A 19,969-nucleotide genomic window follows, 5' to 3' on the forward strand; every position below is an offset into this window, starting at 1 on the left:
ACATCACAATGTTGTGCTGGCATTGTGATCTACACTTTTGAATGCACAATCGCTTTTTAGTTTCTTTATCACTTTCGAGATTCACTATCGCATGTACTGAACTATGGAGCGGCAGTACTTACCACACATTTTACAAGATTATATGTTTGTCAGTGGTACTGAGGATCTGCAAATCATTCACAACTAAATCAGTGGATCATTTATTTGAATCGGTTAAATGTAAACCAGAACAAACCATTTCACATTTTTTTAAATCTTTTGAATGTTTATTACAGTATAACAAAGAGAAAAGGGATTGTGTATGAGAGCACAGTCATTGCCTCAGCTCTTCTGGCTGTAAAGCTCTGTCTATTATAGACTGTGACAAGAAAAACAATGATGTAGTGTTGTGTAAAGCTTCTCTGGTATATGTTGGAAAATGCAGTTTGTTACCTAAAGAGCGACGGTATTATGAGAACAGCTGAAGTACTATGAAGTCATGCTACTGATATTTGTAGCAAGTAAAAGTTAGCAGTGTTGCTAAATTTAGTTAGTTGAACCCCAACACTGTTATTCCTGTTTGGGGTCAGTTTGACACAAACTACAATGAGCAAATCACAATAAACTGGTAGAGAATACCAAATCAGAAGTTTGGGGTCAGTAAGCAATCAATACTTTGAATTGATCTGAATTGACAGCAAAGACTTATAATTCATTATTTCTCAAATAGATGCTGATTTTATCTTCCTATAGGCTGCATCAACTATTCCTGAAAAAGTTTTCAGCATTGATCATAAATGTTTCATGAGCACAAAATCACTATCAGCATGTTAAAATGACGAAGACAGAAGCAATGACTGATGAAAATTTAGCTTTGTCATCACAGGAATTAATTACATATTCAATTATTACAATAAAAACTGTAATAATATTCTACAATATTACTGTTTTTACTGCATTTTTGGTCAAATAAATGCAGCCTTGGTGAGCATCTTTCAAAAGCATCTTACAGACCACAAATCTTTAAACAGTAGTGTACGTAAAAAAATGTTTGCATTTCAGTCTTCACTTTTTTATACCCGTGGTCTGTAAGATCTCAAACTAATGTATTGTGACATTTTTAAGCTATTAGTTTTGTTTATAATCACTTCTCATAAGGTGAGGAAAAGTCAGGAAGTATTAAACTGAACTACAATAATAAACATATCTTTTGAAATATTAAGTGGGCCTCGGGGTCTCTAATAGACCAAACTGAACATGATTAATAGTAGATCTCTGCATTGTAAAAATAAATAATACATTTCTTCACAACCAAGAGAAATTCCATTTGTGAGCTCAAGTTTATTGTTGAGTTGTGAAATTGATGTGAATTTTCGGACTTCTTTTTGGCAGCATGTGTTCAGTTTGGATCGTACCACAGTGGAGAACGGGAGGGGGAAATGTCCCCATGACCCCAAACTACCCTTCGCAAGCACCTTCACAGGTACATTACAGTGTGTACATTTCAGCATGCCATGGCCTGCTTTTGTTGTGTGTTCATAAGTATGTCAGAGCACATTTGTGTGTGTGCGTGTGTGTGTGTGTGTGTGTGTTTTGGCTTGTGTGTGATGGGTGGAGGTTTGACTGCTCTGATGGGAGAAATTTCTTCTGTTCTTCAGTCCAGGTTTAATGTTGCAGGGGTCTTGTGGGTGTATTACACTCTTCTGGGGCATGGACAGATATCCCAGTGTGTGTGTCTTTACAACACTGCACAGTCTTGGCTCTCCTCATGTGACATTTTGCCAGATGTAATATATTTTGGAGCAGATTTTAAGAGTGCATGTTAGTGACCTTGGAGACACTTTCACACACTGACGTACCGCACACGAGTGTCAAGTTTTCAAGTTTAAGTATTAATAAAATAACAGTAAAATGTTATGATCTCATTTTAAAAGACCAAGTGTATATGACTCTCTCTCTCTCTCTCTCTATCTCTCTCTCAGGTGGAGAGCTGTACACCGGTCTGACTGCAGATTTTTTGGGGAGAGACTCTGTGATTTTGAGAGGTTTAGGGACTCGCTCACCCATGAGAACAGAGATGGATCAGAAAACCCTACATGGTACAAAATTACTTAATTTTTATATTGATAGATATTTTCTCAGTCTTCTTTTGTGTTTTAACATTTTATGTTAAAGGATATTGACTGGAAAGGATATTGACATTAATACATTTTATTAGTGTTGTTATTGTTAACTAAAACTAAAACTAAAAAACGAATTGTTAATTGAAATTAAAAACTTACATAAAACTTAGATATGATGCCTTTGCAGAATAAACATTTAAATAAACTTTTCAAGTACTAAGATTCAAGTAAAACTAAAACTGAAATAAAAATATATTAAAGCTAAAGAAACATTATATGTTAAACAAATGTTTATTAGATAGAGATTAGAAATATAAAAAATAAAAATTACAAAAGTACATTACAAAATAACTAAAACGTAGACTAAAATGAAACAAAAAAAAAAGTAATTTAAAATATTGATACTAAATTAACACAATAAATGTTGCAATTGTTAATTAATCTTTATTTATTAACAACAATCGTTTTTTAAAATATAAGCTGTAATATTTTTTATGTATTTCTGTATTTTAAATCATGGGACATGAGTGCTCATTATTGATGAAATATCCAATTAGTATTGATTTCGTATTAGTCAAAATTAATTGATTTGCATAAACAATCAGATCTGCATTAAAATAGTGTGTATGTGTGTGTTTGTGCATGTACAGAGCCCAGGTTTATTGCGGCCCACCTCATTCCTGACAGTGCAGACAGAGATGATGATAAAATTTATTTCTTCTTCACTGAGAGAGCAACAGAGAGCGCAGAGCGAGACGATGAAGGAGCCATACACACACGCATTGGACGATTATGTGCGGTGAGACAAACCACATACATACATTCAGGCACAAGCAGGCCAGTATACTGGATTGCTTCTGCCTTTTTTCAACCACATGTGCACAGCTGCTGGATGGTTTGCATGCCTCTGAATCACACACACACTCACCCCTTACCCCAGTGCCCATACACACACATACACACTAACACACAAGGCTGTGTAGAGTAATGGGAGCAGTACAAATCTCCCTCTGTCATTCAGAGGTCAGTGTTCAAAGAGCCGGGGTCAATCGCACGTTACTGTCACTTTGACTGCTATTCATTGTTCACTTCAGCACATTCCCAAATCTCACACACACACACACACACTCTCTTACACTGCAGAGAGGGTGATTATCTCCACATATACCGATTACACAGATTTAGGATCCTTTACGCCACCCATGTGTCTTCGATACGGTATACTAAGCTGAATTGCTTTTTGGGAATCCGTAACAGTATTTCCATTACAGTGCCATAATCTCCATAACTGGCGATTCTCTGAGATATTTTGATATTTAACTGTTCTTATTCCCACGGGAAAAGTTACAACTGAATGTTTATGTATAAACAGGGTTCAGATTACAGAGGTTTGGGGTGTGTGACCCCCTTAATAAACCACTTCAGATGAAAAAGTGAGTTGTGGGAACTGTCAAAAACTCTGTTGCACTAGGAACTGTGGGAAATATTTGCTGAAAAGCATGTATGGATGTACTTTGGCACTTTCGGTATACTAGGTTGAGTGTACTATGATTTGGAATGCACTAATTCTAATCTTTCATACTACTTAGGATGGATAATATACAAATTGATACGAAAGGATAGTTTTTTTTACCCAGTTCATTGTGTGTGGTCTGGGGGTAAATGATACTGGGATTTGACTTTCCGCCGATCTGTTGTCCAGAAGTGAAATCAACGCCTCATGATTTGTTGTTTATGTGGTTTCAGAATGATGTTGGTGGGCAGAGGGTGCTTGTGAATAAGTGGAGCACATTTGTTAAAGCCCGACTGGTGTGTTCTGTTCCTGGACCCCATGGCATCCAAACACACTTTCACCAGCTGGGTGAGACAACAAACACACACACGCCCTCGGCTTCTTTTTTATATACAATATTATATACACTTTAGATCATTTTGATCTCTTACGACCCTGGTGTGATCTTTGACTGTTTGTGCTTGTCTTGCAGAGGATGTGTTTCTGTTAAGGACCAAAGATGAAACCAATCCAGAGATCTACGCAATCTTCAGCACCATCAGGTCTGTTTCAAATCCAGGCTGAAAGCACATCTGTTTATCTGTGCATTTCCTCTGTTAAATCACTGTGTTGTTCAACTCATACTGATTGCACTCTATTTCATTCAGTTTAAGTATATATATATATATATATATACAGTATTGTTCAAAATAATAGCAGTACAATGTGACTAACCAGAATAATCAAGGTTTTTCGTATATTTTTTTATTGCTACGTGGCAAACAAGTTACCAGTAGGTTCAGTAGATTCTCAGAAAACAAATGAGACCCAGCATTCATGATATGCACGCTCTTAAGGCTGTGCAATTGGGCAATTAGTTGAATTAGTTGAAAGGGGTGTGTTCAAAAAAATAGCAGTGTGGCATTCAATCACTGAGGTCATCAATTTTGTGAAGAAACAGGTGTGAATCAGGTGGCCCCTATTTAAGGATGAAGCCAACACTTGTTGAACATGCATTTGAAAGCTGAGGAAAATGGGTCGTTCAAGACATTGTTCAGAAGAACAGCGTACTTTGATTAAAAAGTTGATTAGAGAGGGGAAAACCTATAAAGAGGTGCAAAAATGATAGGCTGTTCAGCTAAAATGATCTCCAATGCCTTAAAATGGAGAGCAAAACCAGAGAGACGTGGAAGAAAACGGAAGACAACCATCAAAATGGATAGAAGAATAACCAGAATGGCAAAGGCTCAGCCAATGATCACCTCCAGGATGATCAAAGACAGTCTGGAGTTACCTGTAAGTACTGTGACAGTTAGAAGACGTCTGTGTGAAGCTAATCTATTTTCAAGAATCCCCCGCAAAGTCCCTCTGTTAAAAAAAAGGCATGTGCAGAAGAGGTTACAATTTGCCAAAGAACACATCAACTGGCCTAAAGAGAAATGGAGGAACATTTTGTGGACTGATGAGAGTAAAATTGTTCTTTTTGGGTCCAAGGGCCACAGGCAGTTTGTGAGACGACCCCCAAACTCTGAATTCAAGCCACAGTACACAGTGAAGCATGGAGGTGCAAGCATCATGATATGGGCATGTTTCTCCTACTATGGTGTTGGGCCTATTTATCGCATACCAGGGATCATGGATCAGTTTGCATATGTTAAAATACTTGAAGAGGTCATGTTGCCCTATGCTGAAGAGGACATGCCCTTGAAATGGTTGTTTCAACAAGACAATGACCCAAAACACACTAGTAAACGGGCAAAGTCTTGGTTCCAAACCAACAAAATTAATGTTATGGAGTGGCCAGCCCAATCTCCAGACCTTAATCCAATTGAGAACTTGTGGGGTGATATCAAAAATGCTGTTTCTGAAGCAAAACCAAGAAATGTGAATGAATTGTGGAATGTTGTTAAAGAATCATGGAGTGGAATAACAGCTGAGAGGTGCCACAAGTTGGTTGACTCCATGCCACTCAGATGTCAAACAGTTTTAAAAAACTGTGGTCATACAACTAAATATTAGTTTAGTGATTCACAGGATTGCTAAATCCCAGAAAAAAAAAATGTTTGTACAAAATAGTTTTGAGTTTGTACAGTCAAAGGTAGACACTGCTATTTTTTTGAACACACCCCTTTCAACTAATTGCCCAATTGCACAGCCTTAAGAGCGTGCATATCATGAATGCTGGGTCTTGTTTGTTTTCTGACAATCTACTGAACCTACTGGTAACTTGTTTGCCACGTAGCAATAAAAAATATACTAAAAACCTTGATTATTCTGGTTAGTCACATTGTACTGCTATTATTTTGAACAATACTGTATATATATATATACCTGTACTGTATATTTATTTATTTGTTTTAATCATTGTAGATTAACATTTTTTTTCTTATGTATTTTTATGCCGCCTTCCTTACTTATGACATTTTTTAAAACACTTCTAATTGCCATTGGGTTTGAAATGTATAATGAATTGGCATTGCCTTGTAATTTTTAAAAGAATAGTTAACCCCAAATTTTACATTTGCTCAAAATGTACTCTCCCTCAGGCCATTCAAGATATAAATAAGTTTGTTTGTTCATCAGATTATTGCGATGCTTTTATAAGCTGTTTCAACTGTTATTCTGACGGCACCCATTCACCTCAGAAGATCCATTGGTAGGCAACTGATGTAATGCAAAATTTCTCCAAATCTGTTCCAATGAAAACAAACGCTTCTACATCTTGAATGGCCCATAGATGAGTCAGTTTTCAACAGAACAAACATTTTCCTTTAGAGCATAAATCAGGGGTATGCGAGTTTAACAGAACATTTTCTCTCTCTAGTAATGTGTTTCAGGGCTATGCAGTGTGTGTCTATAGTATGGCTGATATCCGGGAGGCATTTAACGGGCCGTTTGCTCATAAGGAAGGACCTGACTATCAGTGGGGACCTTACGAAGGACGCGTCCCTTACCCGCGACCAGGAGTGTGCCCCAGTAAGATCACGGCCCAGCCTGGTCGTGCCTTCCGCAGCACACTGGAGTTTCCAGACGCTGTTCTGCAATTTGCACGAACACACCCACTAATGTGGCGCCCGATTTACCCATCACAGCGGGAACCACTGCTGCTCCACACTGGCGCCCCATACAGGCTCACACACATCACTGTAGACCGCACACAGGCCGAGGATGGATACTATGATGTCATGTTCATCGGCACTGGTAAGACAGAGTGCCATCAGTTTAGTTAACACTCAAGTGTGTTTATAACCATGAAAGAATAACTGTGGCCTTTGACCTCTTCAGATATTGGGACTGTGCTAAAGATTATCGTACTTGCAAATGGAAACACTCTTGCAAATGAGGAGATCACACTGGAGGAGATGCAGGTGTTCAAGGTCTGTGAGACTAAATGTGTATGGGTGTTATGAGGTGTGAATTTATATGTCTGTTTGTGAGAATATCTGATTTAGGAAAAAGCTGAATGTTCACCAGCCATTGCAGCCTTCATTGTCATTATTCAAAAATGCTAATTTGATACTCAAAAATGAAATATGTCCTATTATTATAAATGTTGACAACGGTTGTGCTGCTTAATATTTTTGTGAAAATCATAATTTATTTCTGGATTGTTTGATAAATTAAAAATTTAAATGAACAACATTATTTGCAATAGCATTTGTTTGCACAATTTAATGTATCTTTGCTGAATAAAAGTATTAATTTCTTTCTTAAAAAATCATACTAAACCCAAACTTTGAAAAGTACCTTTAGTTCTGTTTCTCATTAAATTTATCTCTGCAGGTACCCACTCCCATAACCTCCATGGACATATCTGTGAAAAGGGTAAGTTCGTGCACGCTCGCTATATTGTTTCTGCAAATTACCGTGAGCATAGGCATAAGCAGCAATATAAATTAATTTTCCACAAAATTCCCAAAGAGGCTTTTACTGTGAGTAGAGAAATGGGACTCCACTTTGTGTGTTTTTGGCCCCAAAGCAATAAAACATTCATGCAAAACGACCAGTTGTTTATTTATTGTGAAGCAGGTCCTTTATAGCCCAACCAAACTGACAGTTCACTTACTTCATTGACAGTCCTAGAGCCACAGAAGTTAAAGTGTCAGTTCACCCCAAAAATAAAAAAAACATCAACTCATTCCAAACTCATGCTTTTGATTGGAATTTTAAAAAATGGATTTGTGCTTAGACATATTCAAACGTAGTGTCTCAGTACCGTTTTTTTTTTTTTTTTTTTTGAATTTGCCAACATCGGTCCTCATTATATGGAAAAGAGCAGCCAGGACATTCTCCTAAAAATCTCCTATCGTGTTATACGTATTTGGAATAATATGTTTGACTAAATAATGACTGAATTTAGATGAATTATCTCTGTTTTCTTCACATGAATGCTGGAAAAATGCAACCAAAACTGTTTTTTTTCTCTGTTCCAGCAAACTCTGTTCGTGGGTTCACAGACAGGTGTTGTCCAGGTGCCTCTGCACCGCTGCAGTATGTACGGTAAAGCTTGTGCCGAGTGCTGCCTGGCTCGAGATCCGTACTGCGCCTGGGACGGACACACCTGCACACGCTACCTGCCAAACACAAAAAGGCGTTACCGAAGACAGGACATCAAACATGCAAACCCAGCACTGCAGTGCACGGACCAAAACCTCAGCGGTAAGAAAGAAGAACAGAAATGAAAGCCTCCTTAACTGAGTGCAGCCATGCTGCGTGAATGTCAATACACCCGCGGCCTCCTCCAAGAACTTCTATTACATTTACATGTCAAAGAGCAATTACCTCAGAGATTTGAAGTTAAATTGTTTAATCATTTGTGTTAGAAACTTCAGAACACCTTTGAGCTTGTCTAACAGGAAGATTAATAGGGTTTGAAGGGCAATGTCACTCCACTGGGACAAACTCTCTGTTCGGTGTTAAAGACAGGAACTTATAGAGTGAGAGGTGAACAGACAGATCACTCTCTATCTCTCATCACAGAGGAGAGAGAGAATGAGAGGAAAGAACAAAAGAGGTGTGAGTGAAGAGCACTTGAGTGTTTGCGTTCCAAAGGTGAGGATGTTGGTGATGAAAAGAGATTATATATGTATGTGCACACTTATACAAACACACATGCAGTGGAAAATCCCGCAGTGACCTTACACTGAACCATGTTGTGTGTAAAGTGTCTGTTTTAACAGCCATGCATTCCCGTCTGTAGTGGAGGATCTAGAGCTGACTGAAGAACGGGTCGTTTATGGCACTGAGAACAACAGCACCTTCCTGGAGTGCATCCCTCGATCGCCACAGGCCACTGTCACATGGCACATTCAGAGAGATGACTACTTAGAGGAGGTAAGATACATACAGTACAGCACATACTGTCTTTGAGAGGACCAGAAAGTATTCAGACATGTTGAAATATTGTTGTAGAAAATTAATTTACAAATGTCAAATATCATTTTCAAATAAAACTGCATTATATTAGAAATGATATACTGTGTGTGTATATATATATATATATATATATATATATAGAATTTAAAAAAATAAATACAGTCTGGATACATTCTGACCGGGAAACTTGTCCATTGTCCATAGTCCTCTAAGACACTTCCAGATATCCACTAAAAATGATCTTGAGACCAGTTGGTGTAAAGTCATTGAAAAAAAAAAGGAAAGTTAGGTGTACTTGTTGGCAGATCCTGTTTGGTTTGATTATCTAACAGAATAAAATGTATTCATTTTAAGTGTGCTTTCAGAATTATTTTTTATTTAATTATTTGATATTTAAAAAAACAATTATTTCCTCTGTTTAGGTGACACTAGATGAACGTGTCATTAAAACAGACGATGGTTTGTTGTTCCGCCGTGTGCTTCGTCAGGATGAAGGCATCTATGTGTGTCGATCTCGGGAACACGGATTCACACAAACCCTCTCACGCTTCTGGTTGGACATCTTACACGCTGACACCCTTTCAGACCTCCTGTCACGTGACGGCAAATATAAAGTATGGTCACCGTGTGCCGCCAACACAGCCTCGGTCAATCGTGGCCTGGCCAGGACGTGGTTCAAGGACGTCTTGCAGCTGATTGGTCCTTCAAACCTGCCACAGGTGGAGCAGTACTGCGAACGTGTTTGGTGTAATGAGAAGCTGAGACGCAAGCACAAAAACATGATGGACAAATATCGGCAAGCGCAGGACTCTGCGAGAAGAGCACGAGTCCAGAAGAGCACGGGAGAATCTCGAATCCGCTCTCCACGGGACCTCCACACGCAAGAGTAAAACACAGACCCACATGAAGCAAAATGGACTTCCAATGAAAAGTGGGTGTGATTTTTAGATGCTCTCTCACACACACATACTTGTTTTTGTTTGTGGTGATGTAAAATATTGTAGGTTTTGTGTCCAACAGTCCAAGTTCTCTCTGTGTTAATTAGGACATTCTTGAGCGTCCTCTCCAAAAGTTTCTGTGACCATGGCAGCCGGCCCTCATCACCTCACAGTAGACCGTGGCTAATGTTATACGTCTCACTTAAAAACTCAGCAGCTGCAAAACCTTTTTACTGGAACAAATGAGGGTAGACAGGATGGAACTCGTAGACTGGAGCGCTGCCCATGCTATAACAGGTGCCAAGAAACATACATTAATTTAAGATACATCTGGCTGTGATACAACTGGGCATAATGCTCAGAGACTTTTCCTCAACTGAGAACTACGGCAGCGTTCAACAAAACTCAGCCTGCCAGTACATGAAGCTGTAAAGAAATAAAAGTTTGGACTAATTCGACTATTTTCTGGTAACTGAATCATAGCTTGACGACCGTTGAGACTTCAACAGAACTGACATTGTTCTTAATCAGTGTGAAACAAAGCATCTTGAGCTTTAGAACTTTGCACAGGGTTCGGTTTCTTCTCTTTTCATTTTTTTTAGTGATGTAATGTTTTGGAAACACTTTATAGTAAGGTCCAATTTGTTAGTTAATGCATAAGCTAACATGAAAAAACTGAATTTTACAACATTAATCAAACTCGGTGTGTGTGTGTTTTTCTAATTATATACCTGTATTTTTTTTTTTTTTTTTACATTGTATAAATTAACGTTAATTTATTATGAACACGAATTATCAATGAACAGTAGTTAACACTAACCTAAACTTAAAAATGGTGTAAAAATTGTTTGGTTAATACTAGTATAAAGACTAATTCTCACTATTAACTAAACATATTGGCTGTTTATTAGTACTAGTAAAGCACATATTCACATGATCATATTCTACATTCCTAATCCTAGCCAATACCTAAACTAACTTACTAACTATTAATAAGCAGTAAAAAAAAGTCATAGTTAATTGTTTGTTAATAGTGAGATTTGGACCTTAAAATAAAGTGTGACCATTGTTCGTTGTTAGTTAATATTATTACACGGCCGTTTGGAATACACAGCTCTGATTGGTCAATCACAACATTCTGTTGTCTATTGCAACACTGCAACTAAAACTAGCTCTACATACCACATCAGAGATTTGTGATTTCTTTTTTCACCCTTTGACACCTTTTGTGTGTCCGCAAATTACCTCAGAGAACTTAATATTACTGCAATATAATTGCTGTGTCATGTCCATTTATTTATTTATTTGGTGAATAACCGTGTATTTTTGCCACAACGACTGCCTGACTGTACATCACTCACAAACGGAACCTTATTATAAAGTATTTCCGAGTTTTAATCATATAGCACACTTTAACAGATGTAAAACTAGTCAGCTGATGTTTAACCGTTCATTCTAGCAAACGCTGTTCTGCAGCTGCAGTAGCCTTTATACCAACATCTCTGTTTTTTTCTCTCGCTTGTTCACCTTTTTTTCTAGTTTACTTGTTTCTTTGTACATCTACACTAAAAACTCCTGTATCACTTGAACCATTTATTTATTTATAGATAGAAAGGTCTAGAAAAAAATACTGCTTTGCCTAAAAACATTGCTGTACAAATCTTTCCTGGAGAGAAACTGTTTGCCTGCAAACTTTCTCCAGTGACTGTATCAGAACTTCAGGGTGAAATTCATCAAACCGCTGGAGCAAATCAAACAAAAGAAACAAGCTGACTTATAATTTTCCGTTCAATGCCCTGACATGACTGACTGCATAGACTAGTTGCACTGAAACTGCTTTTTTTTGTGAATGGGTACAGCAGCAGCACTGCTCTGATCTGAACTGCATGTGTCTTCAGTTTTTGAAACACAACATTAAAACAATAACCTGAAAGGAACTATTCTGTACCTTCCTGAACATCAACTGCACAGTTTCTGTTTTTCCGCTGTCTTTAAATCAGCTGTTGTGATTTTAGCACATTTTACCTGTAGAAAAAATACACACAGGAAAAATGCAGTGTTTTAGCTAGTGTCTGATATATTTATATGTTATTTAAAAGTGCTTCTTGCATGCAGAAAACTCTGACCTGTGTTTGGTTCAGTGATGATACATAAATAAACGTTTCACACAGAGTTTTATGGGTTTGTGTTTCACATTGGGTCCGTGGAGAGAGATTAGGTCAGCCCAAAGCGACCCCCTCTTAGTGGGACCCAGGGGTTGGGTGTGACCGTTCAGCATTACAGATGTTCCTTTTATGTTCTCCAACGTGTGCTGGTTTATCATGCTAAACTGAAAAGGTCTTTTTCTCCTGAGATTGTCTTTGTCAGTGCTCAATTTATAAATGACTCCATTCAAGTGAGGTCATCTGTTAGTGTCATTAGTCAGTACGAAGCTCGACATTAAGAACAAGCGCCTGCGCTGTGATATATATCGCTGCTGGAGAACAGACCACAGTAAAAGAGCAATAAAAATCACTTAAACCAGATCCAGCCAGAACCGAAACACCAGCACAACAAGGCCCAAATGTGCGTTTATATGTGATGCAGTTAGCAGGATACGGTTGCATCATATAACTGTCAAACTGTGCCATGGTTTTGCTGTCAATGTTAAAAAGCTAATTGCTAAGTCAAACATCACTGTTTCTACTGCTATTGACAACTGATCAGCGATGTTCTGGGAACCATCCACAATAGCCTTAGCATTTTTTTTTTTTTTTAGATGAGCTTAAAAAGCAATAAAAGGAACCAAAACAATTACAAATCTTTTTAAATTATAGTTTAATTTACCTCCTCAAACCAGGATTCCCAGTCTGCACACATTTTTTTATAATACCAAGCTTTAAAATATTTTATTGGCTAGAAATTTAAATCTTATAATTTGTAATCCTTATCATGCAAGAAGTCATGTATATTCATTGGGAAAATAGTGTGGGATCCCTGAAGAACATTACGCATTTAAACAATTCTGAAATTTTCATTATTATTTTAGTGCCTTGTCCTAATTTACAAAAAGTAGGATTGCCCATAGATCATGACAGCTTTTTTGTACAGTCAAACATCACAAGCATTTCTTCCAAAAATCATAAAAGCTTTGTTCACGAGTCTCTAAAAATATTTTAACTTTCTGCTTCATTTTGAGTGGATCCAGTGGTGTTTGGCCGCATGGGGACCATTTCACTTTGGCATTAGCATAAAATGAAAACATAAAATGTATTTCCTTCATGTGTTTGAATCACAGTCAGTTTATTGTTTCAATAACCTTTCAAGAATCCTTCAACTTTAGGAGGGAAGGGAGTCAAACAATTACCTCTTTATGTCTCCACAGAACACTTTTGGAGTTTAGATCAGAAAGTGAATAAATGCAAGAGAGGCTTGCACACTAAAGGACAGTAATAACTGCATCTGTTGTCTATATTACATTAGACTGATACTGTACATTTATGCATTGTTTCTTTCTTTGCCACAGTCTTGTGTTTTATTTTTCAGCGTGTGAATGTATTAAGTATGTTCACAGAGAAAAATCTGTTTGATTTTAAACTATGTTAGTCTACCCTGCTATAAAAACCAGCTAAAACCAGCCAACCAGCTTAGGTCTAGGTGCATCCAGCCTAGTCTAGGCTGGTTTTAGATGGGCTTTGGCCACTCTCTGAGCTGGTCAGACTGGGAGACCAGCTGGAACAACCAGCTTGGCCAGGCTGGGAGACCAGCTCAAACCATTAAGCCAGCTAAGACCAGCCAACCAACTAAGGTTTTTTTTTTTTTTTTTTTTTTTTTTTAAGCAGGAACATTTTTTTGTTCATATTTGGTGTCAGTAATTTGCTCATAGACATAAACCTATTTGTGCTGAACTTTGGCTCATCTTGTACTGTCTGTGATACAGACAGGAATTATAGATTAAATCAATCAAACTTACATAATTATCATAGCAACAGATAAAAGGAGGAAGGAAGGTATGCATTAACTCTCTCCTGTTCATTCCCGGCCAACTCGAAAATGTTTATCAAACACGTAAACAGTCATTCTGACTGTGGTTGTGTGCTAGGAACTGCTATAAATATTCAAACACAGCAGCTGCAGGAACTGTCAACACTGACGCGCACCAGTGTCCCACTTCCTGTTTAGAAATTCGGACAAACACCATCAAGGTCTAATCGGACATACCTGTGTTTCCACGCCTGGATAACACTACACTGAGCAGCACAGCTGTGTGGAAATAAACATTCAATTACAGAATCACCCAGACTGCCAAAGTATGACTGGAGAGACCACGTTCACTCGGTCACTATCAAGAGGCTTCATTACACAGTTTAGTGCAAGTTTAAATCCACATACACATTTTCTTTCTTTCCCACAGCCCTTGCAATAAGATCCACAAATATAATATTTCCTGAAGCCCAATTATGTCTTAAATAACAAATTTTCATTGTTCAGGGAGGTGTTTTTCAACTTGGGTGAGACCGAAAGAAAGACGAAGAACGAATATGAGTGCAAGAACCTATAGGTGAGTCAGTGAGAAGATCTGTTGACCCTGCTTTCTAAAGTCAACACCTCTAATGAGAGTCTGAGAGGTTAAGGAGTCTAATGAAGGGTTAATTAGCACTAATTGACATCATTAATCATTACAGCTGTCACAGAAAGAGACATTCCCAGTTAGCAGACAGAATGGAAAATGTGTAACAAGTGGTCACGTTTAATATTGTCTTTATAGCATATTCAGTATTGCAACTAGCAAAAAAGTTCCCCTTTTTATTCATTCTTATCTCTATTCTACATAGTTTTATTCTTCTGGGCAATAATGTGGAAATGTTCAAAACATTTCCTTCACTTATTCTTTTTTTTTTTTATGCTACATTTTATATATATATATATATATATATATATATATATATATATATATATATATATATAATAACTTTATAAATTCTATTTTCTTATTTAAAAAAATCCCAATGAAATATTCTGTTCAAAGTGAGACTAGTGTGAAACACAGCATGCACAGCTGCGCACTCCAGTGGTGAGTTCGCACTACTGCATACAATTTTTTCCCTCAAAAGGTTGTAAGTTCAGTTAGTTCACCCAAAAATGAAAATTCTGTCATTAATTACTCACTCTCATGTCGTTCCAAACCTGTAAGAAACCTGTCATTTTTTGTTCTGAAGATTAACAGAGGTCTTACGGGTTTGACAACTAAGGGTGAGTAATTATTAATGACAGAATTTTCATTTTTGGGTGAACTATCCCTTTAAATTCTCACTCTTTCTCTATCAAAAATAAAACTGAGGAGTTATTTTCAGTAACTTTATGTTTTATTGTGTTAATCATTTACAGTCTGATGCAACAATCCACAGAGAAAATACTCAGGGAATAATACAGTGTTCACGTCAACTTTGGCCTTCGACCTTTGACTTGTCCACAAAATGCAACTCACAATTTTCCCCACTGTACAGAAATCCTAATATTTAATGGCACAAACACACAGAGCCTCTTTCACTTTGAGACACACAGCCTTACACCCGCTTTTTTTTCTTACACTCTCCTCAAAAGCTGAGAAACGTCACAAAGAAAGGAAAATCAGATGAGTTTAAAATGCTGTTTGAATAGTCTTTTAAATTACCCAAATAATTACTTTCGAATGGAGTCTTTAAATATGTATTCAAAAGAAGGGAGAGGATTTCAAAATATACACACAAGGATGTTCTCATCAGAATGGACATTACACATTTCGGTCAGTTTCATCACAAACCACCACGACACATTAGCTTATCGAGCCATAAATATGCGCTAAAAACACCAGATAATCTTGCAGGACAGTTTTAAACATGGTCTTTCCATTGTATAAAAAAACGCTCACCAAGACGTTTTAAGTCATGCAAAAATAACAATTAAGTACAACTTTTAGAAAACATATAAATACTACCAAATGATAATCCACCAGTTCCGCTCGAAATATTCTTAAATCCACTTAAAAATTAATCAGAGTTGATTATTTCACAATGCCACGTTTCTCTCATCCTCGACACAACAGAAACCACAAATACCCGCAGACACCAGAAGAGGGCGCTCAGACCAAGAGCCTCTAGAGGAGTTCCTCCGCCAGCGCCATCCTTTTACCTTGCTAATCACCTTAGAGTCCAAAATACTGTACAAACGTTCGTTTTCTTCTATTTTTTTTCTTTTTTTTGTGGCGGTGGATATCATTTTACCACAGTTATACGTTAGCGACTATGACTACAGTAGCCTAAATATGGTATTTTGTGCAGAAAAAGTAACAGGGTAAATGTAAGTTGTCTGACTCGCTCCCATACCGCTTAATAATATTAATAATAATAATAATAATAATAATAATAAAACTTTGGCATCGAACGTTTGTAAGCATGCATTTAGCGACAAATTCAACACCACTATTTTGAAAAGACATAAAGAATCAATTAAAAATAAATGGCCCATTGGCTAGACTCTTTGAATGTGTTCAATTAAATATTCATCTGAAATGTCAGAGTGAGAGCTGAAGACATCTTTCTTGGGTACTTTTTCTTGTTTCTTCTCTTCAGATAGGGCCTTGGATCTGTGTTTCCTGATTTAACTCATTATCTAGCATACAAAATACATGAGCTGTGGTCTTACAGTATATGATGCTCACAGAACACTTTTTTTCTACTGTGAATATATATGGCCGAGCTGTATAAAAAGCACGTCCTGATTTTGCCAAGTCCGATGTGTTCCTAGGTCAACATATTTTGTTGACCCTGGAACAACATTTTACTCCAAAAATATATTCTTAACCATATCCCTACACCTAAACCTAACCTTAACCATGAGTAATCCCTAAAATCAGAGGAAATGATAGATGAATGACACTGATGCACAAGCAGCAAACACTGATTTTAAGCATAAACTTCACAAAATCTATAAACTGGTTCTTCAAATGTGATTGGTTAATCACAATGTTGTTCCAGGGTCAACAACGATGTTGTCCCAGGAACATGTCTCACTTGGTAAAATCAGGTTAGGCGTATAAAAAGCATGTAAATCTCTCTTACAGACACATTTACATAACTCTTCAGACTTTTATTATTATTATTATTATTATTATTTCAACAGGTTAGTTGTAAGTTTAGACCTAAAGGTGTCTAAAAGAGTTCTTCCTCACCTGGTCTCAGACCATACTACCATGATGCCCCCTGTACATTAATGCTGTGTCCATCTCAGTCTCATAGAACACATAATCAGAACACCTGAAACTACTTCGTAACTCAAAATAATTCCCCTTTGTTACTTTACAGAACTGGCAGAAATGTAAAGCTCACTGAACCCTTTATACATACAAGGTATATAATTACCGTCACATGTACAACCTTACCAGAACACAATGTACAGTTTTTATCTTTTGTTTGCTTGAAATGTTGTGTTTTAAGTCTTCAAGCAGTGAAAGAAGAGTGAGGACGCTCATATGGTGAGTCAAGGGTCTGTGAGGTCTGTGTTTCAGGGCCAAAGTGAGAGAAGAATCTAATCTAAGAACACATGTTGCACAAACAACCAGATGAAAACGAAGAAGAGTATGCATGGATTTACTCAACGTTTGTCCACAAGAGCGCATGCATGTCTTTCTGTCTTCAATATCCGATCAAAGCTTTTCTGTTACAATTCAAAGGGATTTTTTGGACTTTAGGAGCTCTTGAGTTTGGTTTGTATTCAGATGGATGGAGTGTGGGTTTCTGGATAACCATCAGGAGTAATAGATGCTGGCGGGAGCGGGATTGGGGTCGTGGGGGCACTAGATTGAGTCTTCAGACTGGAGATGAGGACAATAGAGTATATAGAGACTGATAACAAGCAGTGAAGTGTCGTCACAGGGATAATAAGAAGCAGAACAGGCGATAAACAGTCACTGAATGAGATGCTGTGTGAGAATCTGTCAACCTCCAGTGGTTTTTGCTCTTTCTTCCTGTCTCTCAGTTTCTTTTTTACTCCGTCTCTCATCCCTCGCTACTCTCCCGCGCTCCGCGGTGCTCTGGGGGCGGGCCTCCCATCATGCGTTCTGCGGTTTCGCCCTTTCCTCACTTCCTTCAGGTGCTTCCACTTTTTAGAGTGCAGTGGGTCGTGAACTGGCGCCTCATTGGCTGGATCTGGAGTGCTCTTCCCTGATAGGCTGTGCCTGCGTGACCAAACTTGTTCGCAGATCTGGTCGACTGTGTTTAAGTTTGGATGATCCACCAACTGCATGAAGTCTCTGTACCACAGCTTTTGATTCGTTGACTGCCCGTGATTGGCGTGGGATTGGGCAGGGCTGCGAGGGATAGGAGCTGAAGGGGCGGAGCCAGCCAAAGGCAAAATCTCCAGCGTGATCGCGAGGAGGGTTTGGGTGAATCCATGTTCCATCGCATGACACTGATACACACCACTGTCTCTACGCACCGCTCGCCTTAGCAACAGGCCTCGCTCGGTCTGCAAAACACGGTCATCTAGACGAACCTGTAATTACACACACACACTCAATAAATACATCAAATATGAGTTATAACCGCACTGATAAGAGACAGAATGAAAGTCATTCATTTGAACAAAGACACACATTTATCATCTCTTATCAATGCCGTCTATATCCGTCTTTCCCATAATAACCACACATATCTGTCCCAGCCTGCTCTCTTCTCTCTCACCTCCTCCCGTGGGTTTTCTGGGTGCCTCTGATAGGTCCATGTAATCTGGGCCTGTAGTGATTTCGGGATGCATTCCAGGAAGGAGCTGCTTCCATCCACAGCATACAGCCTCTTCTCCAGGACACGCTGCTTCTGATGGTCTGCACAACATTGCAATGTATAAGATAAGGCATTAGACAATCAGTTTAATCATATAAGATTGAACACTGAAATGTATAAACTGCATTGGCTCAGTAATGTGTATAATAAATACACTGACATGAAAATTCTAGTTAATAGCAAAAAAACTAGTTATTTTAATGTTTTTCTATAGAATGCACCATGAAAATTAAAATCTATCGTTTTAAATGCTCCAAGTAAATTTATACTGTTACAGTGTGAGTATTTGGAAATTTTGCAATTGAAGCTGACATTAATAAAGTCTGGGTTGTTTTTTCTTTTACATTTACCTTGAGAAGATGTCATGCAACCCTTTCTTTGTTATCCTCTACATTTAGCATGTTATATTTTATTACATAAAGTACTACTCAGAAGCTTGTGGCTTGGAAGACTTTTAAATTTTTTTTTTTTTTTAAGAAGTGACTTGTGCACAGCAAAACTGCATTTATTTGATTAAAGATACAGTAAAAGAGTAATACTTTGAAAAATTATTGCAACTCTTTTCTATTTTAATATATTTAATATGATTTAAAATAAATTTACTCCTGTGGTCCAAAAGCTGAATTTCTAGCAGCCATTACGCCAGTCTAGTGTCACATGATCCTAATTTTCTTATATTCTAAATTCATTGCGCACAAACTAAATTTTTCAAGAGTTTTTAATTCTGATAGTTACCACTTACAGCTTAGGAAAAAAAAAATTATGTATCTCAAATAATTTGAATATTCCATTTTGATCTTGATTAGTTTGATTCATTGTGAGTATAAATACTGTACCTCTTGGTCTAGTTTAAAACATGCAACCACAATTATGGGAAAACTACTGACTTGACAATTGTCCAGAACTCAATCATAAACACCCTCCACAAGGAGGGGATGCCACAGAAGGTCATTTCGGAAAGTCCTGCCTTATCACAGAGTGCTGTATCAAAATATATTCATAGAAAGTTGACTGGAATGAAAATTGTTGTAGGAAAAGGTGCACAAGCAACAAGGATGACCACAGCCTCGGGAAGATGGTCAGGAAAAGCCGAATTCAAGAACTTGGGAGAGCTTCACAAGGAGTGGACTGAAGCCGGAGTCCGTGCATCAAGAGTCACCACAATCAGATGTCTACAGGAAAAGGGCTACAACTGTCACAATCCTAGAACTAAACTACTCCTGAACCATAAAAAAATGTCAGCAGTATTTCACCTGGGGTAAG

General features: G+C 37.7%; 2 protein-coding genes across 4 annotated transcripts in view; one reads left to right on the forward strand and one right to left on the reverse strand.

The window, feature by feature from the left end:
• LOC127963566 (semaphorin-3G) overlaps positions 1 to 12,081 on the forward strand; it is a 31,255-nt gene extending 19,174 nt beyond the window's left edge. The window contains exons 5-16 of one of the 2 annotated variants that reach the window (XM_052563541.1): positions 1,372 to 1,462; positions 1,962 to 2,078; positions 2,753 to 2,901; positions 3,849 to 3,963; positions 4,088 to 4,157; positions 6,419 to 6,795; positions 6,880 to 6,971; positions 7,378 to 7,419; positions 8,028 to 8,253; positions 8,795 to 8,928; positions 9,393 to 9,901; positions 10,016 to 12,081. In XM_052563541.1, the coding sequence (XP_052419501.1) occupies positions 1,372 to 1,462; positions 1,962 to 2,078; positions 2,753 to 2,901; positions 3,849 to 3,963; positions 4,088 to 4,157; positions 6,419 to 6,795; positions 6,880 to 6,971; positions 7,378 to 7,419; positions 8,028 to 8,253; positions 8,795 to 8,928; positions 9,393 to 9,860 (1,881 nt within the window). In that variant the 3' untranslated portion in view covers positions 9,861 to 9,901; positions 10,016 to 12,081. Of the gene's footprint in view, positions 1 to 1,371; positions 1,463 to 1,961; positions 2,079 to 2,752; positions 2,902 to 3,848; positions 3,964 to 4,087; positions 4,158 to 6,418; positions 6,796 to 6,879; positions 6,972 to 7,377; positions 7,420 to 8,027; positions 8,254 to 8,794; positions 8,929 to 9,392 lie in introns of both variants that reach the window. The other variant, XM_052563540.1, reaches the window with a different exon arrangement.
• A 3,150-nt stretch (positions 12,082 to 15,231) lies between these two features.
• The window catches only part of LOC127963814 (semaphorin-3B), a 33,490-nt gene continuing 28,752 nt past the window's right edge, over positions 15,232 to 19,969 (reverse strand). The window contains exons 17-18 of one of the 2 annotated variants that reach the window (XM_052563882.1): positions 18,608 to 18,747; positions 15,232 to 18,419 (exon numbers count right to left, since the gene is read on the reverse strand). In XM_052563882.1, coding sequence (XP_052419842.1) covers positions 17,934 to 18,419; positions 18,608 to 18,747 — 626 coding nt within the window. In that variant the 3' untranslated portion in view covers positions 15,232 to 17,933. The remainder of the gene's footprint in view (positions 18,420 to 18,607; positions 18,748 to 19,969) is intronic. The other variant, XM_052563883.1, reaches the window with a different exon arrangement.

The sequence above is a fragment of the Carassius gibelio genome, chromosome B8 (assembly GCF_023724105.1).
Source record: "Carassius gibelio isolate Cgi1373 ecotype wild population from Czech Republic chromosome B8, carGib1.2-hapl.c, whole genome shotgun sequence".
Lineage (NCBI taxonomy): Eukaryota > Metazoa > Chordata > Actinopteri > Cypriniformes > Cyprinidae > Carassius > Carassius gibelio.